This window comes from Leguminivora glycinivorella, chromosome 14, assembly GCF_023078275.1.
Source record: "Leguminivora glycinivorella isolate SPB_JAAS2020 chromosome 14, LegGlyc_1.1, whole genome shotgun sequence".
In the NCBI taxonomy this organism is placed as follows: Eukaryota; Metazoa; Arthropoda; class Insecta; order Lepidoptera; family Tortricidae; genus Leguminivora; species Leguminivora glycinivorella.
In genome coordinates this window covers 1,482,427-1,509,367 of record NC_062984.1, presented here as the reverse complement: position 1 = coordinate 1,509,367, position 26,941 = coordinate 1,482,427, and the positions used below count along the sequence as shown (strand labels likewise).

Sequence of the window (26,941 nt, the reverse complement as noted above, 5' to 3'; positions counted from 1 at the left end):
GGAAACCCGTGTTTTGTCCTTTAATACCAGCGGGTAAAAACGCATTTTATCCACTAGTGGGTAAAGTAATTTGACCTTGAATAAAGTCAAATTAACTGTTTTAAAATTGATAAAAGTAGGTGAATCTAGTAATAAAGATGATTTACCACCTGTGGAACTACTGGAAGCAGTGATAAACGCATTTTTAGGGTTCCGTAGTCAACTAGGAACCCTTATAGTTTCGCCATGTCTGTCTGTCCGTCCGTCCGTCCGTCCGTCCGCGGATAATCTCAGTAACCGTAAGCACTAGAAAGCTGAAATTTGGTACCAATATGTATATCAATCACGCCAACAAAGTGCAAAAATAAAAAGTGGAAATAAATGTTTTATTAGGGTACCCCTCCTACATGTAAAGTGGGGGCTGATATTTTTTTTCATTCTAACCCCAACGTGTTATATATTGTAGGATAGGTATTTAAAAATTAATAAGGATTTACTAAGATCGTTTTTTGATAATATTAATATTTTCGGAAATAATCACTCCTAAAGGGAAAAAAAGTGCGTCCCCCCCCTCTAACTTTTGAACCATATGTTTAAAAAATATGAAAAAAATCACAAAAGTAGAACTTTATAAAGAATTTCTAGGAAAATTGTTTTGAACTTGATAGGTTCAGTAGTTTTTGAGAAAAATACGAAAAACTACGGAACCCTACACTGAGCGTGGCCCGACACGCTCTTGGCCGGTTTTTTGCGTTGTAGTTTCCTCGCTATAGTGAGGGGAAAAGTTTTGTGTTACACTCGGGTTCATTTATTTTCGGGTGTATTTTACTTCTCGTGTGTTAAAAAACTCGCAAGTTCAGGATTCTATTCTCGAACTACTCGCTTCGCTCGTGGTTCAACTATAGAATCCTTTCACTTGCTCGTTTTTCAATTCCACACTCAGCGTTAAAATACAGCTTTGCCCCCTTGTATAACAAATAACTATTTCAACATCTGACCGTTTTGATTCATAATCATAATGATATTTTTTAACATGGTATTAAACATTGTCACAAAACATTATAAATAAAGTATCTCATGGCCCCAAGAGGGTGTTGCAAACAATTTTCCAGAATCGTATATAGAGCTCGTAATAATTCTGATCAGGGGCCCATTTCTCGAAGCTACAAGTTACAATTTACAAGTTGAAAAGAGACTTCCGCTTGTAACTTGTAACTTTCAGTTTTGAGAAATGGGTCCAGGCCGCTAAACTTACCTACGAATTGATCTCACTACGAGTTTGCTTGTGTGCTGTGCTTTCTACTATGCATTTAACTTTACAGAAAGTAATATATTACACAGACGCTAAACAAATACGACATGCCAAACTCGCGATAAAGCAGTACTCTCTTTGACCCATATACAATTATACACTTTTTATATAATTATATAAGAAACTAAGACTAAACTTAAAAGCTAGCTAATGTCTAAAATAGGCCCTTGAGGCATTGTACCAAGGATACTGGCGACATTTCCTCGCTGTATCGCAATGCTGATACGTTGAGCGAGGAAGTCGCCAGCTCTTCGGTCACCAGTTACCTCAACCAGACGCTTCGCGATTTCTGTGAACAACTTGTTCGCGCTGGGGCCCCATGGACCTAGAGTTTCTACACCAAAGGGTACAAAAAGGTATTCTTTGCCAAGACTTTTGTATTTATTACGTTTCAAAATTTCGGCACTCCCTGCCGCTGCGCCCGCTTTTATCTTGGTCCGTTGGAGGTGAGACGGTGCCAATGTGTCTACGCAGGTAGCATCCCACACTAACATTCGTCCCATACTCCAAGGCACCAAGGACACTCCATCAGGCCTCTTGCCATTATCTCTGATTATGCCAGTCGGCTCAAGGAGAGCAGGCACATTGATGGTTGCAAGGGACCGACGGATAATGTCATTAAGCGACGCATGTCTCGAAAAACGGCCTGCACTTTTTTGACAAGATAATCCATGGTGTCCCAGTCGGTCCACGTCCGTGTCACAAGAGCATATGTGTGGCGTACACACCGAAACCCCAAGTCGCAGGCCAATCGCCAGTCTAAGGGAGGTCGGATCCAAGAAAGTACCAGTGTTTGGTGAGGGATGGGCATGTAGCCAGTAACCGGCTTCCCGGGCTCCGACCGCCAAAAGCCTCGCGTGTTCTGGACCTGTGAAGTTGTTTAGAAGAGTATTGTAAGCTAAATCACAATAAATATTATCCCAACTCCTTTGTGATTTTGGATTGTCTGGAAAGTTTTTGCCTGGGCAGGCAATTTTGAAAGCATTTCTGGCATCCTCAAAGCCCGCAATCTCATAGTTTGTGGGCAAAGCCCTTAAGATATTTCCTATGAGATTTGACGCGCCATGAGTAGATGCCAAAAAGGCTGGGGAAGCGACACTGGTAATTTTGCGAATACCTAAACCACCAAACCGAATAGGAAGGGATGCTTGAGACCAGGAGGCCTCACTCAAATGAATATTTAGGATTGTCTCTAAACTAATTTTGATTAAATCATCTATGGGTGACAGTAAATTTTGATGTTTCCAGAAAGGACAGCAACGGAACACATATGTAAATTTAGGGACAAAAAGACAGAATTTAAGAATTACGAGAGCATAATGAGGGCTAATTTCGAGTAACCGATCAGTGTGACTAGAAACGTAACCGGGAAAAGATTCTTCAAATACGGGAGAACCCAGGAGGCTAAGGGAATACTTGTCTACTATTTTGATATTGGGGGCCAGAACGTCAAATTTTGGTTTAAAATCAGTGAACGTATAAGAAGGCTTTTGAATAAAAAGTTCACATTTGCTGAAATTCAGCTCTAGACCAATAAGTTCGAAACTGCTTTTTATGTAAGACAAATCAGAAAGTACAGTATTCACGTCGCCTCCTAGGGTACCGTCATCTAAATACCAAACATTGAATTTTGATTTTAAGTTTTTAATTATTGGATTTATCGCCAAACTGAAAATAGCTGGGCCGAGAGGGTCACCTTGCTGACAGCCAACTTCGGATGAAATTTCGTGTGTCTTATACATTAATTTGGATGACTCTGAATAGCAATAGAAAAGGTAATTGTATAGTTCTGGAATTTTATCTTTGACTTCTGTCAGCAAAGTGTCTCTACTAACTGAATTGAATGCATTTTTAACATCAATTTTGACTAAAATTTCACAGTCGTCTAGTGAAAGGTAGGTCCGAAGGGCATGGACGGCTGCCTCGCACCCACCTTTCGTGCCAAAAACCAAGCTGAATAGGCTCAAAAAGAGATTGCAATTTGGATCTAACGTGTCTAACCGCAATTTTTGATGCGAGACGCCTCAGTGTGGACCCCACCGCAATGGGTCTCACCCCTCCGTCCTTTTTGGTTAGGGCAATCAGGTTGGCACCGTATAGAATGGGTAGAATTTCGGAATTGATTTTGCCTGAAAACATAAAATTTATTAATTTTGTGAGGGAACAGATAAGCTGCTCAGCAGCGTCTCCTACGGAGTGAGAGATTAGGTCTTTCAAATGTTGGGGCGAGATCCCATCCAGGCCGGCCGCCGAACCGTTTTTAAAAGAAAATATGGCGTCGACAACGTCTTTGCCTTCGATTTGGAGGCAGGCCTGGTCGGCTGTAGGTGGCGCCAACACGTGTGGCACTGAAGGAGCCGGGGGATGTTTGGAAATTAATGCCGAAAGGGTGTCAGGAGTATCTGGCGATAGCACGTCGCTTGTGAATAGGAGCCGAGCGGCACCTTTAAGATCACCGTCGCTAATTTTATTTTCAATCAATTTCGTTCTATTGAAGGTGTATGAAGCGCAACTATTAGAGGAAATTTGTGGAGCAGAATTTGAAACGCAATTATTTTTGATTTTTTGTGTTAAGGAAATTTTGTTATCCTTTTTGGCATGTAGGATATTGAAAGAAAAGAGGAAAAGATTGTGCCAATTATCAATTTTATTATTTTCTACGCATTTTACAATTAGGCCTGAAAGGTGCTTAGCGACTGTGATCCTGGCGCCGCGCGGAACTCTTTTAACAACGGGCACATTATTTTTGAGTTCGCTAAGGTATAAATGGAAGGGGGTAGATTTGGTTCGTCAGAAAGGGGAGTGGACAACACAGATGGGTTGAAATTTAGAACAGCGTCATTTTGGCTGATACACAAACGGTGCTTTTTGGTAATGTGAATATTCAGGCCTCTCTGGGTTTTAAAAGAGTTGTCGCATTGGTCACAAAAGAAATCCACATGCGTGGTGCCATCGCCGGATTGAGTTGCGGCATGCATCCACTTACCGTAACACTAAAACACAATATACTAAAACACAAAATAACTAAATATCACTAAAAATACAATAAAGTTCGTAAGCGTAAGGCGTTGACGTGGGCCGTCAAAGCGACACGACGCAGCCAAACAAGACCGCACCGTCTGAAACAAAAATATATGTTATTATTTGTTCAGTATTGGGCCTGCCCACACTGTTGCACAGTATTTTGATTGTTTTGGATAAGATAAAAGTGATTTTAGGCAAGTAGAGCCATGTGTAATTTGAAAAATTAGCCAAAAATATCGCTGTGCAAAGTGACAGACACCCATAAACATAATCCATACTAATATTATAAATGGGAAAGTGTGTGTGTCTGTTTGTCCGTCTTTCACGGCAAAACGGAGCGACGAATTGACGTGGTATTTTAAGTGGAGATAGTTGAAGGGATGGAGAGTGACATAGGCTACTTTTTGTCTCATTCCAACGCGAGCGAAGCCGCGGGCAAAAGCTAGTTGGAAATAAATTTGCAAAAGCGCAACAGAGGCAGACTAGGAATTAAATTACCTACGTGACTTTATCTTTATCCTTTTCGTTAACAGAACTCTGTCCACAATATCGTAACTTCAAAGTTCCAAGCCAACTAGCTAAAAACTCTCTTTTTCACGATCCTTTATAAAAATCTGTTACACCAAAGATTAATTTTCGCAGATACCGCTGAGGAACCTTTAAAATCAAGCATCGCCCTTTGAACTCGGAAACAAAGGGCTTTTTAAGTCCCGCATTTGAACAAAAACCTTTGAGATTCAAAAGGTCATAATTGGTATATCAGTCCTATGAATAATAGGCATTTTTTAATTGCAATTAATTTTATTTTTGTTAGCAATATTCAACTTCCGCCATACGCTGCACAATGTACTTTACATAGCCTTTAAAACAACGGATGCAAAAACGACGGTTATAACTGTTATAAGTTTGACGTGTCTGTCTGTGGCATCGTATCTATCGAATGGATGAACCGATTTAGATTTGGTTTTTTTGTTTGAAAGCTAATAGTCGGGAGTGTTCTTGGCCATGTTTGATGAAAATCTGTCCACTATGTCGGGGTTTTTCTCATAAATTTTGTATCTTGATTATGTTTCGCGTTAAGAAGAATCTACGTAACCGAAATTTTACTGAATTTTATTTTTAGAGCTATCCAATCTTTATCGCAAATACCGTGGTTAAACTGTTATTGAAGCGTCTAGACTGTGGCAGTAAAATAATACGCCATTCATCGCCGCCTAAGCTAAGCCGTCATGCGTCTTACGTACAATGTGTACCTAAGTGTATGGCTTCAGTGCGAGCGGGTAGCGAGAAATTAAGCGTCAAAAAATCTTCATATGACGATACACGTTTAATAGAGCTTAATTAATTATCGATGTTTAACCCTTAAGACGCTACGGGAGCGAAAATGCTAAAATGGAAAGGAGTCCCCCTTTCAATTTGGGAATTTCAGTTAAATATACTAGTGTTATTAACAACTCAGTTAAAAGATATTGCGAAAAAATCTTTAAAATAGAGGTTCCGCTCTCGACTGTTTCCTCCTTTAAAACTCATTTAAACGGAACGAAATTTGAGAATCTGAATAACAAATGAAATAAACTGTGTCGGACTGTTTAGATTTTTTGGCTAATTGTTACCGATCTTGAGTATCATACCTTTTTTTGAGCCATATAGAAAAAGGCCGTTTTTAGAAATTTTTGATTGGCTCTAGCGTCTTTTAAAATAAAAATAGCAAAAAAAAAACAAAACGGTCCGACACAGATAAAAATAATAAAAATCTGTGTTTAAAAAATCATTGCTCTATCTTCAAAAACCAGGGATGAAATAGTCGAGAGCGTTTGTATGGAGAATTGACCTGTATCGTATCGTCTTGAATGCATAATTATGTGTATATGCATCATGTATTTTTGACTATTGACAACATGTCAAAATTCAAATTTGAACAAATCTCTGTCAAGGTCATGCATTTAAGGGTTAAGTTGCACCACGTTCGTGGGAATTACCCACCGCTATCGTACACTTCACCCCTGGGCGGTAAAGACACAGAATATATAATAGTACAAGTACAGAAGGCCCACTGCTTTGATGTTCACGAAATGCCGCCTTATAAATGCCTACAAAATTCTAACAAAGAAACGAGCCGCACGTCGAGCGATAGGGTTGCCTATGGATTAAAACGAATTAATACTCAGATTACTCAGATAAAATGTTATATACTATATTCAAGTCTTAGGTACTTTCTAGGTATATACACAATATTTAAATATTTTTGCTGAAGTCCAAGCCTTCTTGAACTTTCCGTGGGACTAAATCAATAGTAGATCTGTTTAAGATTCTTTTATTTTATTCATGATGTCTATTTAACTAAACATTATTATTAGCCATTCCACACATATGAACCTTAGAAAAAACTCGCGACATAAAGTAACAACAGAAAGTGCGAACGTGCGTTCCATGAGAACGCGCCCCACTCCTGATTAGGCCGCGAATTCGCGGCCGCCAGCATGTACTTGTAGCGCGGCGATAGAATCGCGGAGTGAGCCGCCCCTGGTAAAGAGCAATAACGTAACCACGGTACCTACTTCTCTAATTATTTACACACCATATGATAAATAACATACATACATACATACAATCACGCCTGTATCCCATAAAGGGGTAGGCAGAACACATGAAACTACTAAAGCTTCAGTGCCACTCTTGGCAAATAAGTAATTTATTTAATGAACAAAAACTTGTATAAATTGGTTCTTAAAAGTAGATCAGAAGGACTGTTTCCTAAGTAGGCGAACCTGTGGTTTAGGATAAACAGTGCCCCTCCCCTAAAACTAAAGTTATAATAACAAGTTGAGAAATTCAATATCATGAAGTTATGGATAATAATCATTCTCAGAATTTAGAAAAGGAACAAGAAACATATTTTAGTAATAGACTAAGATTAGTTTAGTTCTAGTTTAAATCAAATTATTTCAATAAATTAAATTAGCATGCGTGTAAGATGTATGTGTGTGTGTGTGTGTGTGTGTGTGTGTGTGTGTGTGTGTTTGTGTGTTTGAAATGAGTGTCATGTGATTATATTGAGAATATTCTCTGTTTCTTCATAGTTTTTAGTTAATAGCCAGTCTGTTACTGTCAGTTTGCATTGCCGTTTAGTCATAGGATATACATTTAATTCTTTATTCACTTTATTATAGACATATGAACTATTGAACGTGAATAATTTTCTACTGAAAGAAGTTTGAAACTTTGTAGTCCTTTTTCCGACTAGATATGATCGTCGGGTATTTGAAACGTGTTGATTGTAAGTCAGAGTCGAATGAAATTTTAAGACTAAGTGGTTGAAAGAAAACGAAACTGTGACATTGCAGTGACAGGTTGCCAGCCTCTCGCCTACGCCCCAATTTAACCCATATCCCGTAGTCGCCTTCTACGACACCCACAGGAAGAAAGGGGGTGGTGAAATTCTTAACCCGTCACCGTACAGGCAATATGATAAATAAGTGAACTTAAAATTGAGTAATTTTAACACGTCATAGACATTCTGTACTACCTCTAATTGTCAATGTAGTAAATAACCTACCATTCATCGCCACCTTACTAAGCTAAGCCAATAACGTGCCTATCGGCCCAGCCACGACATTGATCTAAGCGCGACAGCGGTGAGCGGCAGCCATACGTGTGAATGAAAAGTCCCATCGCTGTGTCTCGCTCCAATGTATGGCCGCCGCTCACCGCTGTCGCGCTTAGACCAATGTCGTGGCTGAGCCGTAAGTCTTATTTACAATCTATACCTGAGTCCACGAATCCCTTCCATTGTTAATTATTTTTTTATAATGTAATCAAACTAGATTTTTCCCGTGGCTTCGCTCGCATTAGAAAGAGACAAAAAGTAGCCTATATCACTCTCCGTCCCTTCAACTATCTCCACTTTAAAAAATCACGTCAATTCGTCGCTCTGTTTTGTGAAAGACGGACAAACAAACAGACACACACACTTTCCCATTTATAATTAGTATGGAAGTAATGAGGAGGCACACAGTTTACCGGTAATGTGGCAATTGCTATTACTTATACATCTGCCGTTTAATTTAAAACATTAATAAGCCGTAATTTTTTGAAAGTCTAATAAGCCATCGCGAAAAAGTAATAAATGAGCTCCATCTTACCCTCTAGAGCTGTAGATACATCTCGAGAGAGGACTCTTCATCGGAGCTCGGCTCGAGAGCCCTTTGCTCTTTGGCTCAGGTGGTATTGGTTCAGCAGGCTTTTTAGACCGACCAGCCCTACTGTTAGTTGACCCTTTACTTAACCTGTGATCTTACCAGGGTACGTACCCGAATGGCACAAACGCTCACGAAAACGTTAAACGTAAGTTTGGCGAAAAAAATAGAAACTGTAAAACTGTAATCTTTGTTTTCAATAAAAAAAAACGAAACGAGATACCTATCTCTATCGCTCATGCGTATTGGCGCGACAGAGCCAGACTACCTTTCGCGGCGTTTCGTTTTCGTTTCGCGTCGTAGAAATGCCATCGGCTACGGCACCAGGTTCTTTGGTGAAATACAATTTTTTTTTTCTCTTTTCTTCTCAAAGAAACTAAATTTAATGATTGAATGAAGTGTATAACGACCACTTAATAATATTATTTATTTTGACATGTGCTGTGAGTAAAAAATCATGGTATAATCAATCATCATATCTCACATATCACTCACTCTAATATGCAGTTATGCACCTATGTGTAACATAAATATTAGTAGGTGCCAAAATCGTTTGTGCAAAGGAATATTATAATTCCTTTCTTGAAATTGAAGTAGGTTAGGAATCAGCTTCTTGCAGCCAAGATAATTTGACCTAAATCTTCTTAAACTGAAATAAATGTCATATACAAAGAAAAAGTGCGTCAGCGTCCTGAACCGCTCGGCCATTCGGACACATTAGTTTATAGTTCATATAGTAGTGTGGCTACTAAAAATACAAATTAAAAATATTTTCTATGAAGATAATTTAATTTGTTCTAAGAACTAAATCTTCTTATCAACTGCCCTTTTACATCAGACCTAAGTGTCAGGTACATTACGATCTGTTATTACCCTCCAGAAGATAAAACGTCATAACCTCTTTTCCGCATAATTTGCGCAGATCTCGCGTCAAGTCAGAAGTAGGTTTTAACTTCAGGAAGTTCCTACATTTTTCACGAGCCGGGGAGTTCTGAATTCTTATGAAATATCGCAGTTCATCAGAATGGAACGCGGTTTGGGAATATATTAGAATATAAAATTGTGTGTTTAAATATGTTTAGAAGGAAATAAATGTAATGCAAATTAGGAAAATCAAATTAAGTCAATTTAATTAAAAAAAACATAGAAAGTTTAAAACACGTATAAATATAACATAATTTATAAACTCGCATAAATGATTGTTTATAAAAAAAAGCAAGAACTTATCAAATTTATATACAGTAGGTAAGTAATCCTTGTGAGAACAAAAATGAAATAAATCAGTCCAATTGATCATCATTATATCTATCTAGTTGGCGAAGAAAACACAACATTAAACTTTCTTAGGCCCACTTGCACCAACCACTTAACTCAGGGTTAGTGAGCTGTCAACTGTCAAATTCCATATAAAATGGTGGATTACCCTCGGGATAACCCTTCATTTTCGTTGGTGCAAGTGGCCCTTATGGGACTACGAAATGCCACAAAGTTACCCGTATCCACCTTCGAAATGTCAGTTGCATATATTTTATTGAAGTCCAATCCAATGCTATCTTACGATAAATATAGGCAAGGGCTACTCCGCTCTTAACGCCCCGTTTACACTTCGACAGGGCCTGACAAGACCCAAGATTTATGCCCTTTACCTTGAGCCTTTGGTTGATGAGATTTTTCGGGAATGCCGTTTAAATCACCTATAAAATAAGTACGTAAAGTTTAAGTTTTATCTTACGCATGAGATACGATCCAGCCCTGGCAAATTAGACTGCAGTTGAAAAAGTTTATATAAAACTAGTTTTATTACCTACTTAAGCAGATATAAAATCTCAGTAGCGTGGCGACCTCATTCACTAGGATGCCAAAGCTCCAATGGAAAGCCGAGCTCAAAGACTTGTTTCGGATTATTACGCCACGCTACTGTTAGATTTTAGGCAGATAACACACGGCCTTTCAGGAGCGCGCAGTTGCATCAGATGCGCGGTTTGTTTTACTAACGAGTATAAAGTTCGCAACCGCTGTGCCGTGTGTTATCCGCCGGTGCCGCCGGTCGGCGTATCTCGTGCGTGGCGGCGGCGCGGGCACGGGTGCGGTGCCGGCGGGCGCCGCCACGACACTCACCCGTGCCCGTGTTGCAGGATGCACGCCGTGGGCCTCCACTCCGCGCTCGCCATCCGCCGCGAGCGCAAGCGGCGCGCCGAGCAGCAGCGCGCCAAGGAGCGCCGCTACTCGCTGCAGTCCTCCGAGTCCGGCGTCACCTCGCCGCACTGCTCCACCGGCAGCCTCGAGCGCCGCCGCTTCAAGAACACGCGCACCAGCGAAAATGAGGTCGTCTCCTCCGTGGGCATGCTCCACCTCGGGGTCGTCTTCCTCGTGCTCGGCTTCTTCCTCGTCGGCTCGGGTCTCCTTCCCGACGACGTCACGTCCTGGAGCACCATCGGCTCCGGCAACTGGTTCAACGAGCTGGTTTGGTCCGGACTATTCGCGGTAGGAATAGGAATATTCCTGATCGTGCTGCACAAATATCTGACGAAGAGCGAGGAGGATGCGCTGGAGGAGTACGTGCAGCGCCAGCTGACGAGATCGCGGTCGGGTCACCGGCTGGAGAGAGACACGGAGACGGGAGGTATGACGACGAAGCACGCGAGACGAGCGCGCGCCGCCGAGGTCCTCCCCGAGACCGTCACGGAGACGTACACGGAGCCGCCGCCGGACCGCGCGCACGGGTTCGTGAACGCGCTGGCCCTGAACGGCGACGCCCTGCGCGAGTCCCCGCTCGAGCAGATCGTGGAGGAGGAGTGCTCGCTGGCGTCGGAGAGCGAGCGGCGGCTGGGCAAGTTCAACCGCGACACGTACTCGACGCCGTCGGTGGCGCCGAGCCTCAGCCCCGGCTCGCCCTCCGACACGCGCGAGCTGCTGGCCGACGGCCGCTACATGATCATGTCGCGCATGTGAACGAACGCGTCTCCGGCTCCTTCGCATTCTTAGTGCCACTCGATTGTACCCTGACGATTTACTTTGGTCCTTAAGCCGGGTTTCAGTGAGCCGCTCGACTTCTACTTTAATCCGATGACTTTTGCGGCGAGGCGTCGGTGGTGTGCGTCTTTTGAGGTCTTCAGCGCCTCGCCCTTTGGTGTATGCTTCGACGCTTGCGACAGACTATCAGTGGCGTTACTTAGATCGAAAGCTTCTCTATTTTATATTTTAACAGACGGACCAACTCTCGGTAGATTTTAGTGTTAAGTCGTGACGACCACTTCTCACAATTGCAATAAAAAATTGAAAAACAGCGATCCAAAACTGTTTCACAAAACGATTATTATGTCGAATTGCAATTGTAAGACGTGATAACGAGTTGTATATTTTATCAATTATCTATGGGAATCCGTATGTATTGGCTTGAGACTGATTGTTAATATACTGTACTTTTACCTGACGGTTTTATACGATATTAATTATTGTTTGTTTGCCTATTACTTCACTGTTTACACAAAATACTTTGTATTCTTGATATTGTATAGTTCTATTATCAACTAGTTTCACTTGACCGAGTGGATTTTTCAAAGAAAGCACCGAAATTACTGATCATGTTTAATGATTCCAATTTTAGCCCTTTTTAATTATCTTTATTGAGAAAAAAGACATTTTACTGTTTATCTGGAATGTAGTTTAAAATAGTAACAGCCCGTTTTAGAATTCCGTACAGTCTTCGTATCAAGTGCCAAAATATTTAGGGCATTTATTTCTATATGCAATTAAAATATTCACAGAAACTTTTAACAAATCTTGTAGTTTATTTACTGTGATTCAATCTGCATTTATAAGGTTGTAATTTGTAATTAATTAAGTTGTATCCTGCATTTAATAATTAGTTTGGTTGTGGCTGTGACACGTTTGCGAGCGACAAAATGACAAGTCGTCAATATCTAAACCTTACTACTTTTGACGAAGAAAGATGCAAATCTAGTTGTATCTATTTTCGTGGAAGGTGAACATAATGTATTGAGATATATAGTGAACATTGATATTAAATATAAGCTTAAGAACACGAGCTTAGCTTCACCATGCTCAAACTTTAAATATTACTTAGTTGTTTTGTAACTCCTCTCCTAGTATTTTCAATGTCCTTTTGAATCTTCGCAAAGGCCGGTGTGATAAAATTTAAAGTGAAGCTCATCCTACCATTGAGTTGTGAGGGAGACCATAGATTAAATAAAAGTTCTTATATTTTAATCTATGGTGTGATACCAAATTGTAAAGTTTATCACATTTGTCGTGTATAGTTTTTGGATCCTAGCTCTAATCTAATGTAAGTGCTGTCTATAGCATTGCCTTATAACGAACTGTCTCACCAGTTGTGTGTAATGTATGAGCACAATTTAACTACTAAACTAAATAGATGTAGGCTGTGAGAGGAAAATATCAAAATACGACTTAATTTGAGTCACAAAAGCGCGGATTTTTAGGTATTTTTCTATCACGTTATCTAAGGTAGCTTCATTTCAAATTGGTCCTTCTATATAAGGTGTATACTTAGATTTATCTTCCAATATTATTATGGCGGTCCTGCCAAAAAAAATACAATACGGCCTGTCGCTTAATTTCAGAGACATAGTTAATTTATGTACCCATATTCCTTCCCCTATCATTATACTCACCTTAAATTATTTTTTCTTACATAACTTACTACCTTTTTGTTTAAGTCTTTCTTCAATAATTACATGGGATTTTCCTTGCTTCATCTTTTTTAAACTTCTACCTAAACTTTCCATAATTTCTTATTCAGCCTTGTCCCTAAAAAAACTCAAAAATAAAAGCGTGTATTAAATTTAAAATTTAAAAGTTAAAATTAAATAGTAAACAGAAATAGATACCATACTGTGGTGTAGCGGTTATCACGTCAGCCGCGTTAGCTGGAGACCCGGGTTCGATTCCCGGCTACACCACCGGTGGGCTCGATCGCTTTTTCTTTAGTGTATGGTATCTATTTCAGTTTATAATTTATTTATTATATAACTTAAAAAAAAAACAAATCAAAAAATATTTAATAAAATAATTTGATTTGTTCCCTACATCGGTATGTATTAAATAATGAAAAAAACAACGATCGAAGGACCAATTCGTGTGAGGCCTACGATTATTGTCATATCTGTCTCGATGTCTAGTCTCAGCTAGCTTGTGTGACGTTTATACTGAAATACAAATACGTTTAAAACTACTAATAAGCAATAAGGCGAGATTTTACCCTATTAAAATTAAATTGTATGAGATATTTTACAAAACATTCCATTTTACCTATTGACTGGTAGTGATGCACCAAAAAAACGATGACAAGAAAAATTATCACATTTTACATTAAAGTCGCAAAAAAATTACGAAGTCAAAAAATTACCATTTTGGAGTTACACTGTTTTGGAAAAGTTATAGTAGCGATTTTATTTGCACAAAAGTGATTGTTTTTTATTTAATAATGAATAATGTTTATATTTGTAAAAAAATATGTTTGTTTAAATTTGTAGAATTTATAAGGTTATTTTGAATCGTTGCCAAGCCGCCAAAATTATAATATTGTAAAGATTTACCGTACTTAGTTGGCACTGAAAAAAAATGTGTGAGTTTCTACACTTTCTACTGAAACAAAAATAATACGCAATGCACAAATTGTAATTATTAATAATTTTACCAATTTTGGGAATGTTTGAAGTTAACTAAACAATGCCTAACCTCAATTTTAGTGGTTTAGCATACATTCGATCGATCATTATTATTTACTAAATTAATATTAAATACCACTTGGAACTGACACAGAGAGAATGCTAATGTATGCGCTTTAGTGTAGATTTTTTATTTAATGAATTAATTTAATTTATTGTATTTACCGTGTCTTTTGTAAGTAAATTATCTGAAAACATTGATTACCTGAGGCCTATTTCGTAATAAAATACAGATCATTAGTGATTATACATACAAATTCACTAATAGTATTAATTAGCCTGTATTTTATTATGCTATCCGGCCATAGTAGTAAAAAGTTAACACAAGTTTTTTTCGATATCGAATTTAGTGCCAATGTTTCTTAACACGACCGGTCTGGCGCAGTCGGTAGTGACCCTGCCTGCTACGCCGCGGTCCCGGGTTCGAATCCCGGTAAGGCCATTTATTAGTGTGATGAGCACAGATATTTGTTCCTGAGTCATGGATGTTTTCTATGTATATAAGTATTTATATATTATATATATCGTCACAACATAAGCCTTCTTGAGCTTACCGTGGGCCTCAGTCAATCTGTGTAAGAATGTCCTATAATATTTATTTATTATTTATTAACACTTTTACAAAAAAACACACTTGAAGAATAAAAAGCTGTGCAAAGGTTCACGGTAAATACAGACAGAAAGTTTAGTAAATTAATGTCAATCCGATTGCACTTATATTGTAATAGCGAAATATTATAGAAATTGCACACATTGATAATGAAATTTCCTGTGCCTACACTACTTTTATACTTAGGTATTTTATTAGGATAATTCAATTTAATATATTTGCTATTTAAGTACTTATCACTTGTACATATTTCATTCGTATTCAGCGTAATCGATATATTCATGTTTACAAATATTTCATCCCATTCAGGAGAAGCAATATGATAATGTTTACAATTTATTATCCAAGCGAAATTAAGAAGAGAACATGTATTTATATTAAGAGTCAATCAAACTAGAGTAACAGAATTTAGAGTGCTGCCACACAAACGAAAGATCGATCGTCGATGGATGTATCGAATTAACGCGAATCAATCATCGACTGGCTTTGGTTAACTCTCATAAACACATTCACTCAACGGTCGATGTTGGCGTGGCTCACATTTTTAAACATTATCAGAAATATACTTCAATTTCACAAGAGAAAATTTCAAACAAGCATAACCTAGTTTCATCCATATTCTTGTGGATAAAGTTTGTTTTATATCACAGAAATACGCAGTAACTTGTAGCGTACTCGCACATTTATTTCTACCAATGCATTCATAAAGTCACAGCAAAGTAGGAAACCGTCGCGGTGCGGTGCATTCAGCGAGTCGCATGCAACTCGGAGCGAATGCAGACAAGATGCACTTAAGTATTGTAGGGGAAGCAAATGAAAGCCAAAGCTTCATTACCACGCTGCCTACACTTACCGTGTACATTAAAAACGACACGATTAAGGAGAAAAGTAGAAAAATTCTCGGCGAAAGTTTGTACCAATTTGTGAAAGCGTTTTTTGGTGAATAAGAGAAAACTAAAGCATTTATTTCCATTTAGTTGGCAGCGTAACATTATTCTTCATTTTTGTACTATATCATGAGATTTGGATTAATGTTTTCAAGTATTATCCATGATAGTCACTCGTATGTGTTATGATATTAAAAATAATTTCTTAAATATCACAACACAACTAGGGAACAAATCAAATTATTTTATTGAATATTTTTTGATTTGTTCAATTTATAGCTTAATCAACCTCAAGACTATATGGCTTTTATAATGATGCTGGCAGAAATAAATGTGCTAAAAAGTTATCTAAAGTGTCCCAATTTTATACAAACTAGATGTTTTATTGTATTAAGTAATAGTATGTGGTTTGGTGTACGCTCAACATGTTCGGTGTGTTTATTTGTTTCGGTGTCGTGACATTTATACGCTTTTGCGCTGTTTTACAAGCTCTTTACATGATTGTACTTCATCGCTGATTCGCACGTTGTAGTTTGTTGGGGTGTAAAAGAAACTTTGCTTGAATACAAGAATATATAACGCTAAGTTCGCGCACTTGCAGGTAGAACGCGAGTAAATATCATTCTTTTACCTTTTATTCGACGTTTCAGCCAGGTTGCACTGGGCGTGGTCAGGGGTCATGGAAGATGTTTAATCGCGTTCGACCTGTAAGTGATTTTAAATATTTATTGAATATAATATGTCATACCGACCACGCGGGAATACCGACTATGGTACTCATACATACACTAGTGTATTAGGTCGATTGTGTCCCACGAATTAGGGCTGATTTACACGGTACGAGTTCTCACATGCAATTTTCATTACAATGCGTCTGCTGAATAGGCCGTAGGCCGTGCGTCAATAGTCCACAATATATCTTAAATCGAATGCGAGTTCGCACACCGTCTAAATAAGCCTTAAAATCAAAGTGAAATAATCGAAGTTACGCTCTGTTTTTAAAACAAACTGCTAAAATTATATAAATCTTGGCACAGACAATCAAGTAGCACATACGTGGTTAATGTTTTTCGAAGCTAAGAATCATAAAAAAACTAGGCTCGGTATATTCCTAAAAACATCAACTTTTTTTTTCGCTATTTGATTCATATTTTAACAAGAAAAACTAATAACATGTTGACATTATAACATAATAATATTATGTAACTAAACTGTTTATATCAACTTTCGTGTCAGTTCATCTTATCATTTCAAAATGAGAGCGTAACTTCAATATTCTACGTGATCGGCTTTTTAATGGAAGAGTTCGTGAAACTGTCGGCCCAAATCACACAATAATTCATCGAATATTAGCTCTGAGTACGATATAAATCGATTTGCGTCGAACAAATATTAGCCATATTTAAAAAATTCGAATTCTTCGATTGTTCGGTGCTTAAATCGATAGTTCATGTACCAACCAACGCCATCTATACAAGATAAAGCGAACTTATTTCTTATTACGTCTCAACGTCAAGAAGTGAAAATATTGTAAGTGTCATGTGCATAAATTACTCGTAATTTTTTACAAGTCTAATGATAGCATAAAAGTAATGAGACGGAAACCGTCTGGAGCAGACATTTAGGTCTGTTATAAGTCGTGAAATATAAACATGTCCATAAAAAATACATTCTTGGAAGTCCATTTCAGCTTAATAACTTGTTCCAATTGTGATTTTGTTTTGTAACGGCCGTTTGACGATCATCATACTAATTGATTTCTTAAGGCTCATTTATACAGTGACTACGTAAAGTTTTACTACTGAGAAATTACACTATTGATGATACATACAATTAAGTCCACCAATTAAATACTGCAATATAATGACTTCATCATTCTCCTTGCGTTATCCCGGCATTTGCCACGGCTCATGGGAGCCTGGGGTCCGCTTTGACGACTAATCCCAAGATTTGGCGTAAGCACTAGTTTTACAAAAGCGACTGCCATCTGACCTTCCAACCCGAAGGGTAACTAGACCTTATTGGAATTATTCCGGTTTCCTCGCGATGTTTTCCTTCACCGCAATGCGACTGCAAATATCAAATGACATTTTGCACATAAGTTCCGAAAAACTGGTGCGAACCGGGGTTCGAACCCGCGACTACCGCTAGGCTACCAGCGCTTCTTCGCTTTACTGCAATATAATGAAACTTACGCCATGTAAACGGGACCTTTATGCGGTATAATCCAATTTTTATCAAAACAAAATCACAAATGTAACAAATTGTCAAACTAGAATCGGCCTCTTGTTAGTACCTATTCAAGAGATTTTTCTATTTATCAATACTACATAATCTGAATATTCTGAATTACTATATCAGTATTTTTATGCATGCGACATGGGAATATAGCCCAACTTTTTTCTAAACAGTGATACTAATGTATTAAGCACAAAAATAGTGAAATTGTATAAAACACGAAATCCCTACAGTATTCTAGCGATCTAACTATGAGGGAACGATGTTTAATATTACCATTTTTAACTACCGTCAAATTGAGAAAGTGACGTTTCAAAAAACTAATGTAACTTTATTTAAAAACTGCCACTCATGTTTGTAAATAATTGTTGTATATCTTAATTCTAACGTAATTTAAATTCTTGTAAAATCTTGCTTTTTGTAGTTACGCGCTTTCTCCATTTGGCGTTCACGCGTCATCCACCAAAGGCGATTTTTTTCACTCAATTTATTACACTTATTATTATTAAATTACGATTATTAAATAACGGAATTGTTCTTTTAATAATAACCTCTTTAAAACCCTGGAAAGGTAAGATCTAATTGTATAATTTAGGCTACCAACCAAAATATCACAGACATATTCTATACATATCATGTTTAGAGTCCATTTTATTTCGTTGTGGGTACATAATACCACAATTGACCCCATATTCTACAGTCGACTTCTACGACACCCGCGGGGGTGAAATTCTAAACTCATGTTAATATTTAAATAGCTATAGGTATAGTTGGCTGCTCCTATACTTAAAATAAAACATTTTATGCAGCGCATGAAATAAAGCACCAAATAATTACAAGAAAAATATGGACAATAGTTATTTTTAAACTTTATTTCTATTTAATAATTCAAAGAGAAAGATATAAAGTAAATGACTTGACCGTGACGTCACTCCTCGCGATGTTAAATTAATTCCATATTAGTAAATCGTTTTGACAGTTCTTAAAAAGACTCTCACTTGACTAGTAGGAAAACTAGGAAACTAGCCTATTCACTCCTAAGGCCCACTTGCACCAACCACTTAACTCAGGGTTAGTGGGCTGTCATCTGTCAAATTCCATATAAAATGATGGGTTTACCCTCGGGTTAACCCTCCATTTTCGTTGGTGCAAGTGGCCTTTAGTAGCTTACCATTAACTAGCCTATTTTGGAGTAGGTAAGTAAGCAACTAGATCCTCAAAGTTAGATTGACCTATATAACCAATAGGTTACCGTCACCGGAGCTTAAAGGCGCCCGGCATTGACGTCACCAAGGCATACTTAACGGTAATGATGTCAGCGCAAACACTTGGTGCTAATACCACTCCTGTAAGGATTAGGTAAGTAAATATTCTTCATTGCACATAAATAAGACATTTTACATTTAAAACATACAAATAATATTTGGGTACTGAAAGTATAAGTAGTTACTTATACTTTCAGTACCCAAACATTATTTGGGTACCGATCTCTTCCAGACACTCATGTGTAACGTGTGACTACCATCATCAGCAAGGATTATTTATATAGGATTTACAAACTTCATACTAAGATTCGTACCTCATTTTATTAGCGCCACCTATTAAATACTATCATAACTACACTGATAAGGCCTACAAATTTATTTTTTTCGAAAAGTGTATTTACGTGATATAGAATAGAATAGAATAAATTTTATTCTTAAACACACAAAAGAGAAAAATATTACAAATAGGAACACATAAAAACAAGAAGGTGTCACGAAATGGTTTAACCTCAGCATATTGCTGGCGACTTCAGCGCTGATCTTCCAGTTAAACCATTCGGTGAAAAACAATCACGACAGGTAACATGAACAAAATTATGGAAAACAACATAATGCACACAAAAAAGACAAAGATATTACATGCCATTACCTGTGTGGTGACGGTTTAAGAATTTCACCACCCCCTTTCTTCCCGTGGGTGTCGTAGAAGGCGACTATGGGATATGGGTTAAATTGTGGCGTAGACGAGAGGCTGGCAACCTGTCACTGCAATGTCACAGTTTCGTTTTCTTTCAACCCCTTATTTGCCAAGAGTGGCACTGAAGCTTTAGTAGTTTCATGTGTTCTGCCTACCCCTTTATGGGATACAGGCGTGATTGTATGTATGTATGTATGTATTACATGCTTTTTTTAAAACTATAACTACTACTGAACGAATAATTTACAATGTGTAATGTGAGTGTGTTTACTAAAACGTCCCACTTTGTCGGTTATCATTAAGGCGAGATTGACTTGTATCTTAATATGAATAAACTGACAAAGCGGCTTTATAGCAATCAACAAAGCGGGACGTTTTCCCTTGCACACTCACATAATATATTATGATATTAAAGTAAAGAAGCATGTCATTTGTTGAAATATGATTTTGGCCACTTCCAGGCTGCGAACAGCACCATCTAGTTTTAAGCCTAAAAGGCCCATACATTTTAGGGGTACGCTCACAGATGTCATATAAACCATAGATCAAGCAAACGTATCTACTTAGCGTGTCAAATGAACTCAGTGAAATCCACTGAGTTGTCCGTCTTTAATCACAGCTTGCAGCTTTCGGGCGTCAATTTTTGTAAGTTGAAGTCAACAAAAACATTACAAATGCCTCGTTACATGATATTTAATTGCAACAACATAAAACTTATCAACACTCAAGGGCCTGAGACATATTTAAAATCACAGGCAAGTAACAACTTCAGTACAAAATCTGACACGCTCGGCCGCCATACAAATAAATGAACTCGTTTCTTCTATCTAAATCTAATTCTGTGGGTACGCTTTTTTGTATGGGCTTTATCTGTCCCGTATTATATGGTCCTAGACCATCAGTATTTAATACGTTACTCGATAGAGTAAATGTTATGGAAAATGACACTGTATGGAGAAAGTAAAGAGCCCTCAAGCGGCTACTTACTAAAACCAAAAATTAGGTACTCAAATATTACATGACGTTTACTCTATCTTTTTACTTATTCCGAAAGGTCAAAAACTCATGGTATACCGACTGTAATCTGATTATGCTTGTTAGTTTTTTCTCAAGATGTCTTTATTTACGCAATTCGGTACGGAAATAAGTCTAAACGTAACTAAATAGATAGGCAGACTTAGAAAGTGACCTATATATGTAGAATATACCCAATAGGTCAAAGTAACCTGAGCCCTAAGACGCCCTACGCCATTGACGTCACCAAGGCGTACTTAAAAGTAATGATTTCCACGCCAATACATTAGTCCTGTCCATTTGCCATGAGGTTGTGAAGTTTTAGAATATCTACAATCATCATCATTTCAACCATTTATAGAATATAATAGAATAATAGAATAATTTATTTACCAAGAAAAGGAATAGCTACAATTTTATTATTTCCTGTGACTTCCACACTAGGCAAAGCCTGTATCGCGGAAGTCCGGTTACTTAAGACAGTTTGACAAAGATGATTCGGCTATTGACATACTTACATTAAAAAGGAAAATCAAAAATGAAATGCTGAATGTAATAAAAATCTAACAATTTGGGACTATACAATTTTATAAAAGCTATTTAATACATGTTTAGTATGAAGCTAATTAATACATTTTTAGTATGAAGCTAATTAATACATTTTTAGTATGCCGCCGCGTACTTAGTTTATCGCCCACTGCTGAGCATGGGCCTCCCTTCGTGTACGCCACTTATCCCGGTCCTGGGCTAATCTCATCCAGAAGTGCCCCGCAGTTTTTCGAATGTCGTCCACCCAACGAGCCAATGGAATATCTACTATGTACGATAGTACTCTTTATTATACTGTGCCTATTATAGCATAAACACAGCGGGAAATTAAATTTAAAAGTAGAATATTACTGACTTGGGAGAATTTCTAATATGACTTGGAACTCCGCGGCCGGTTTAAGTCTTACGGTAAATCTCGCTGCAGGTCCTATTTACCAGTAAAAAAATAAAAATAAATATTATAGGACATTTTTACAGATTGGCTGAGGTCAAAAATTTCGCTGGCTTGGTTAAAGTTCCTGGCTCACTTGGCAGAGGCCGTGAGTTCGAGTTTCGCTAAATTTCCCACTTTTAAATTGTTTCTGCTTGTCAAAAAGAAGATACATTTTACTACGGGAAATTAATTTGGTTCTAGTAAGTAACCTTTTCGGGGCGCTGCTCACATTCTACATACAAGGAATGTCTTTTTTTTCTTTACGTTTTTGCATTCAAGTAACGTGCCCTGACGCCCTACGCAATTGACGTCAGCAAAGCGTACTTAACGGTAATGACGGCAGCGCAAATACTTAGATAGTATAGGCACTTGTTCGTTCTGTCTCGTTAGGAGATGTCAAGAATTGTGTTTTGGAGTACCTAAGTTACATTGGAAAACAATGTAAAAATGTTTTAGGGATCAATAGAAATATTAATCTATAGACTATAAATATACAGGGTGTAAACCTAATACGGGCGAACCTCTTAACGGTGGTGAGTATAGGACATAAAAAATGGAATAAGATAACTTTTACTTAAAATTGAAATATTTTTTAATCCATACAAAATAATTCGGCCCGCAACGTAATGCAAACACACTCGCGTTAACCGCTCGTTGACAGTTTTCATTGATTGTCATCGCAACCACGTTTACAGTACATTGCTGCTGGGAAATTTTTCAAAAATTAATTATGGGCTGAAAATTAAGAGTAACTCAAAAACACCTCTTAATTAATGATAACAATATTGAATTATATGCCTGGTACGTTTACAGTACATTGCTGCTGGGAAATTTTTCAAAAATTAATTATGGGCTGAAAATTAAGAGTAACTCAAAAACACCTCTTAATTAATGATAACAATATTGAATTATATGCCTGGTTTCATTTATCGCCCTTATTACGTTTACGCACTGTATACGGGAATTTTCAGAATTTGGGCCCCGCCAATTAGCGTCAGTTGTTCACAAAAATTAACTCGCTGTCAATTTTGTGACGACAATTAAGTATAAAATCTGTCTAAAAATTTACTTTTTTCACATTCTGAATGTAGATTATCGCTTAAAGTTTATGTAATTAACACAAAAACAATATTTTTATTCAAATGTCATGCTTAATTATCGTCACAAAACTGACAGTGAGATAATTTTTGTTAACTACTTATGGGGGATCCCAAATTCTGAAAATGCACATACTTGTACATATCTCAAAGTTGATAATCAGCTGAGGTGGTTTCCTAATACTTTGCGAGTAAGTATATGGCGCAGCCGGTAAGCTATAGCCTGTCAACCAAATTTTGGCAGTAGCAATGTACATCAAACTAAAGTATGGTATCCCTATGAAACGAACAAAAACCAGCAATGTACGTCGAACAGCCACAGAGATTTTTTTTTTCAAAGAGCTCGTTGGGCCTCATTAGAGCATTGGAATGCCTCCCTGTGCATGTGAAACGCGTATACTCATCCTTTACTTCCTTACGAATTAGATAATGTATTAAAAAGGGACGGATATATGCTAGTTTCTTTCTCTTTTTGGTAGGGTGGAGGTTTCCACAGATAAGATACAAATGACACGCGAATTTCCACCGATTTTCAAAACTAGTGTTGCTAGCCCGCGATTTTTCAAATTTGCCGCCTTTTTCTAGTGACAAGATTTGGTTGACAGTCTATATTTAAACATCATATAGCTTAAAAATGAATTTGGCAAACTAACGCACTATGTATAAAAGCTAATAATACCTAATACTAAAATGTTGTGTCATTCAATGATAAGACAGTCGGCATCAAACGTACCAGTAAGTCGGCCATTTTTTTCAAAGTTGTCCACCGGGTAATTCCATGTAACAGAGTAATGTAAGTGACCAATTATTTGCATAATAAACCTACTTAAAACTAAATACCTAACCTACTTATAAATAAAAAAATTGACCTAAATCGCCGTCAATGGGCAAGGTACCCAGAAGGCTGGCAGCATTTCCACGCTGGCACATTATTTGCATGTTTTTTTATTCATGGTGCTAATTTAAATATCAATATATCTAAGGATTAAAAGTAGGCTTATCTAGAGATAAATTAAGACTTCAATTTGCACCATAAATAAAAAAACATGCAATGAAGTGGTCACTTACATTCATAGCTGGGCATTAACTCGTTAATCCGTTAATCGTTAATTAACGAAGTTAACATTTTGGTTAACGGATTAACTTTTAAGTTAACTTTAAAAAATGTTAACGGATTCGTTAACTTCCGTTAAATTTCTTCGAGTCCGTTAATCGTTAATCTAGTTCCGCACGCGCCGAGTAAAACTTGCTCTGACCGCTACTGTAAAAGCCCGGAGTACGGCGAAACCTAGGATTTTCCCGAAAATTCACAGTCTACATATCAATTGGTGCCTTTGGATCACTTGTTCGAGACCTGCTAAAGTTTATTAGTCCTATTGCACCCATCACTAACTGCGAAACCTAATGTAAATCATCAGGCACGACGCATGGCACATAAATCGCGCAACCGACGCATCAAGCCAGAGTTCGACGGGCCGCGCTATCTACCAAGTTACCGTGGATCACAACTTCGATTAGAGGTGTCTCAATCCAAGGAACCTACCCACCATGACTACGACCGCATGAATGACCCAATACCTACGGGTCTAAGGTAAAACCTAGGACTTACCGAAACAACGTCGGTATAAGTCCAAAGAGAACAATATTTATTAACATTTCGCTTTTACCATTTTGCAGCTGGGATTTTTCAAGAGATTTTTTCTACTCCAGCACTTAAATCTGTCAATTAGATTATTGTCAGCGGTATCCAAATTAAGTTCATTTGAGTAACGATGAGAAAGTCTATTTGTCTATAGGTTCATAGGATTACTGCTAGCAGTAATCATATGAATATAGGAGTTCTGTTAATTTTTTTTAAAAAGCACAACTTCCATTTATCAGGTATGTTTTCATTTACAGTAATAAGTAACTTTTAATAAATAATATAATATTTAGGTTCATAATTTAAATCAAGATGAAAAAATAAACTTAAATGCGTTTTACATATTAGATATTGCAAAACAAAGGTAAAAATCATAAGTTTATCCAATAATTTTACATTCGACATTTAAATATTCTTGAACGCAACCACATTTTTCGTAATTGAAAACCGGCTTATTTTCTATTTCTCTTGTCTATGGTATGTTTGACATTTGTAAACTTATCACGAAACTATTTGAACTATTTCGGTGGTGTGTAGTTTGTTTTAATTCGACGTTATTGTGCAAAAACATAAGTAATTATGAGTGATTCTGGTGAAAAATTCACTTCCGAAGAAATCAAGGCTATGGGCGCTCAAAGTGACTGACAATTTGTTACATGAAAAGTCAGATAAAGCGTACCAAAAATGTTATGATTGTTTTGACATGGAAATTGCAAAAAAATGTTTCAACTTTCTCTGAAACGGCGTTGTTGGCATATTTTGAAGAATTGTGCAACAAGTTCTCGCCATCAACATTGTGGACAGAATACTCAATGCTACGACGATCCACACAAATATTCCCATTCATTACATGAAGTAAAAGTAACTAACCCATTTTATTATTCTCGAATAGGTATGTATGTGGCTGTCGTAGAAAAAGTATAGTATACAATCGTAACATTATGAAGGCTATAAAAGTCTCGTACCTTACTTAGGCCACTCGGCAAGCCTTCGTGGCCTAACCGCGGTACTCAACTTTTATAGCCTTCATAACGTTACCGTTATATAATATACTATTGGCGATCTTCGGTCTTTTACAGTAACATAATAAACTTACCCAAAAACTTAATAGTTGATAACTGATGCAACTGGCTACAGTAAAGTTATTTTTTATCACGATTAACGGATTATCGATTAACTTTAACTTCCGTTAAATTTGTTGAAATGTATCGCTTTAACGATTAACGAAGTTAACTTTTTTAGTAACGGATTAGCGATTATCGAAGTTAACTATTTGATTAACGGTGCCCAGCTATGCTTACATTACAGTTACGTTACAGTTGCCCCACCCCACTTTTTTGTAACATGGGTATTTTTTACGCGATTAATACTCAGAATCGCGAGGACTTTCGATCCTGAAGGAAAAAAAATGTCCCAAGAGATCCATACATTTTTTCGAACCTTCCATTCCGTTACCGCCATACAAAATGTATGAAAAAATGGTAACGGATAGGGGAAATACCTTGGGACACTTTTTTTCTCCTATTAGGATTGAAAGAGCTCGCGATTCTGAGTGGAAACCACATAAAAATTTCCAAATCCAAAAAGAAGTGGGGTGGCCAACTTTTAAAAAAATGGCCCAAGTGCGTTTTCACATTATCCGTTTCGATATCGGATGTAGGACCGATATCCCATATATTTAAGCCGCCATCTTTGATTTTTGCCTTTGAAATCCTTCCTACATCCGATATCGGATCGGATAATGTGAAAACGCACTAACGATCCCTGGATTAAACTTGATAGTTGCACTTCGCTAAACAAACAAGTAAAACGAATTGATCGATGTTTATCGAATCCAACATACATATATTCACGGCGGACGCCACATGCGATGGAATTCATGGAATATTGATATAATAGTACATTACGATACAAGTGCGTAAAAAAGGAAGTTCGAAACGAGTGGCGATAAATTAAAACACGACCGAAGGGAGTGTTTTAAATCGACACGAGTTACGAGTTTCCTTTTCGCACGTGTATCGTACGACGTTTTTCAGTACAGATGAGCCTCCGAAGTTTCGACCTGGCATATAATGAACCACTTCTCGCACTAGTGCGTAAAAAAAACACCATCTGTACTGAAAAAGTTTATCCGACATGTTTATGCCGGTTGCATAAGTTTGCGGCCTGAGTTCACGCTCATATTGGGTGTGCCGCGGGGCGGGGCGTGCGGCGTGCTTGTCAAACAATTGAAGCTCATACAAGTGTCCTGAGTCGACGCTGCATAGAATGGACGCGCGCTCGCCCG

General features: G+C 37.7%; 2 protein-coding genes across 2 annotated transcripts in view; both read left to right on the top strand.

Annotated features, from left to right (window-relative positions):
- The window catches only part of LOC125233543, an 84,465-nt gene extending 71,088 nt beyond the window's left edge, over window positions 1-13,377 (top strand). Inside the window, exon 2 of the mRNA XM_048139599.1 lies at window positions 10,647-13,377. Coding sequence (XP_047995556.1) covers window positions 10,648-11,463 — 816 coding nt within the window. The 5' untranslated portion in view covers window position 10,647 and the 3' untranslated portion in view covers window positions 11,464-13,377. The remainder of the gene's footprint in view (window positions 1-10,646) is intronic.
- LOC125233544 overlaps window positions 1-26,941 on the top strand; it is a 144,773-nt gene that overhangs the window by 71,022 nt on the left and 46,810 nt on the right. The window lies entirely within an intron of this gene.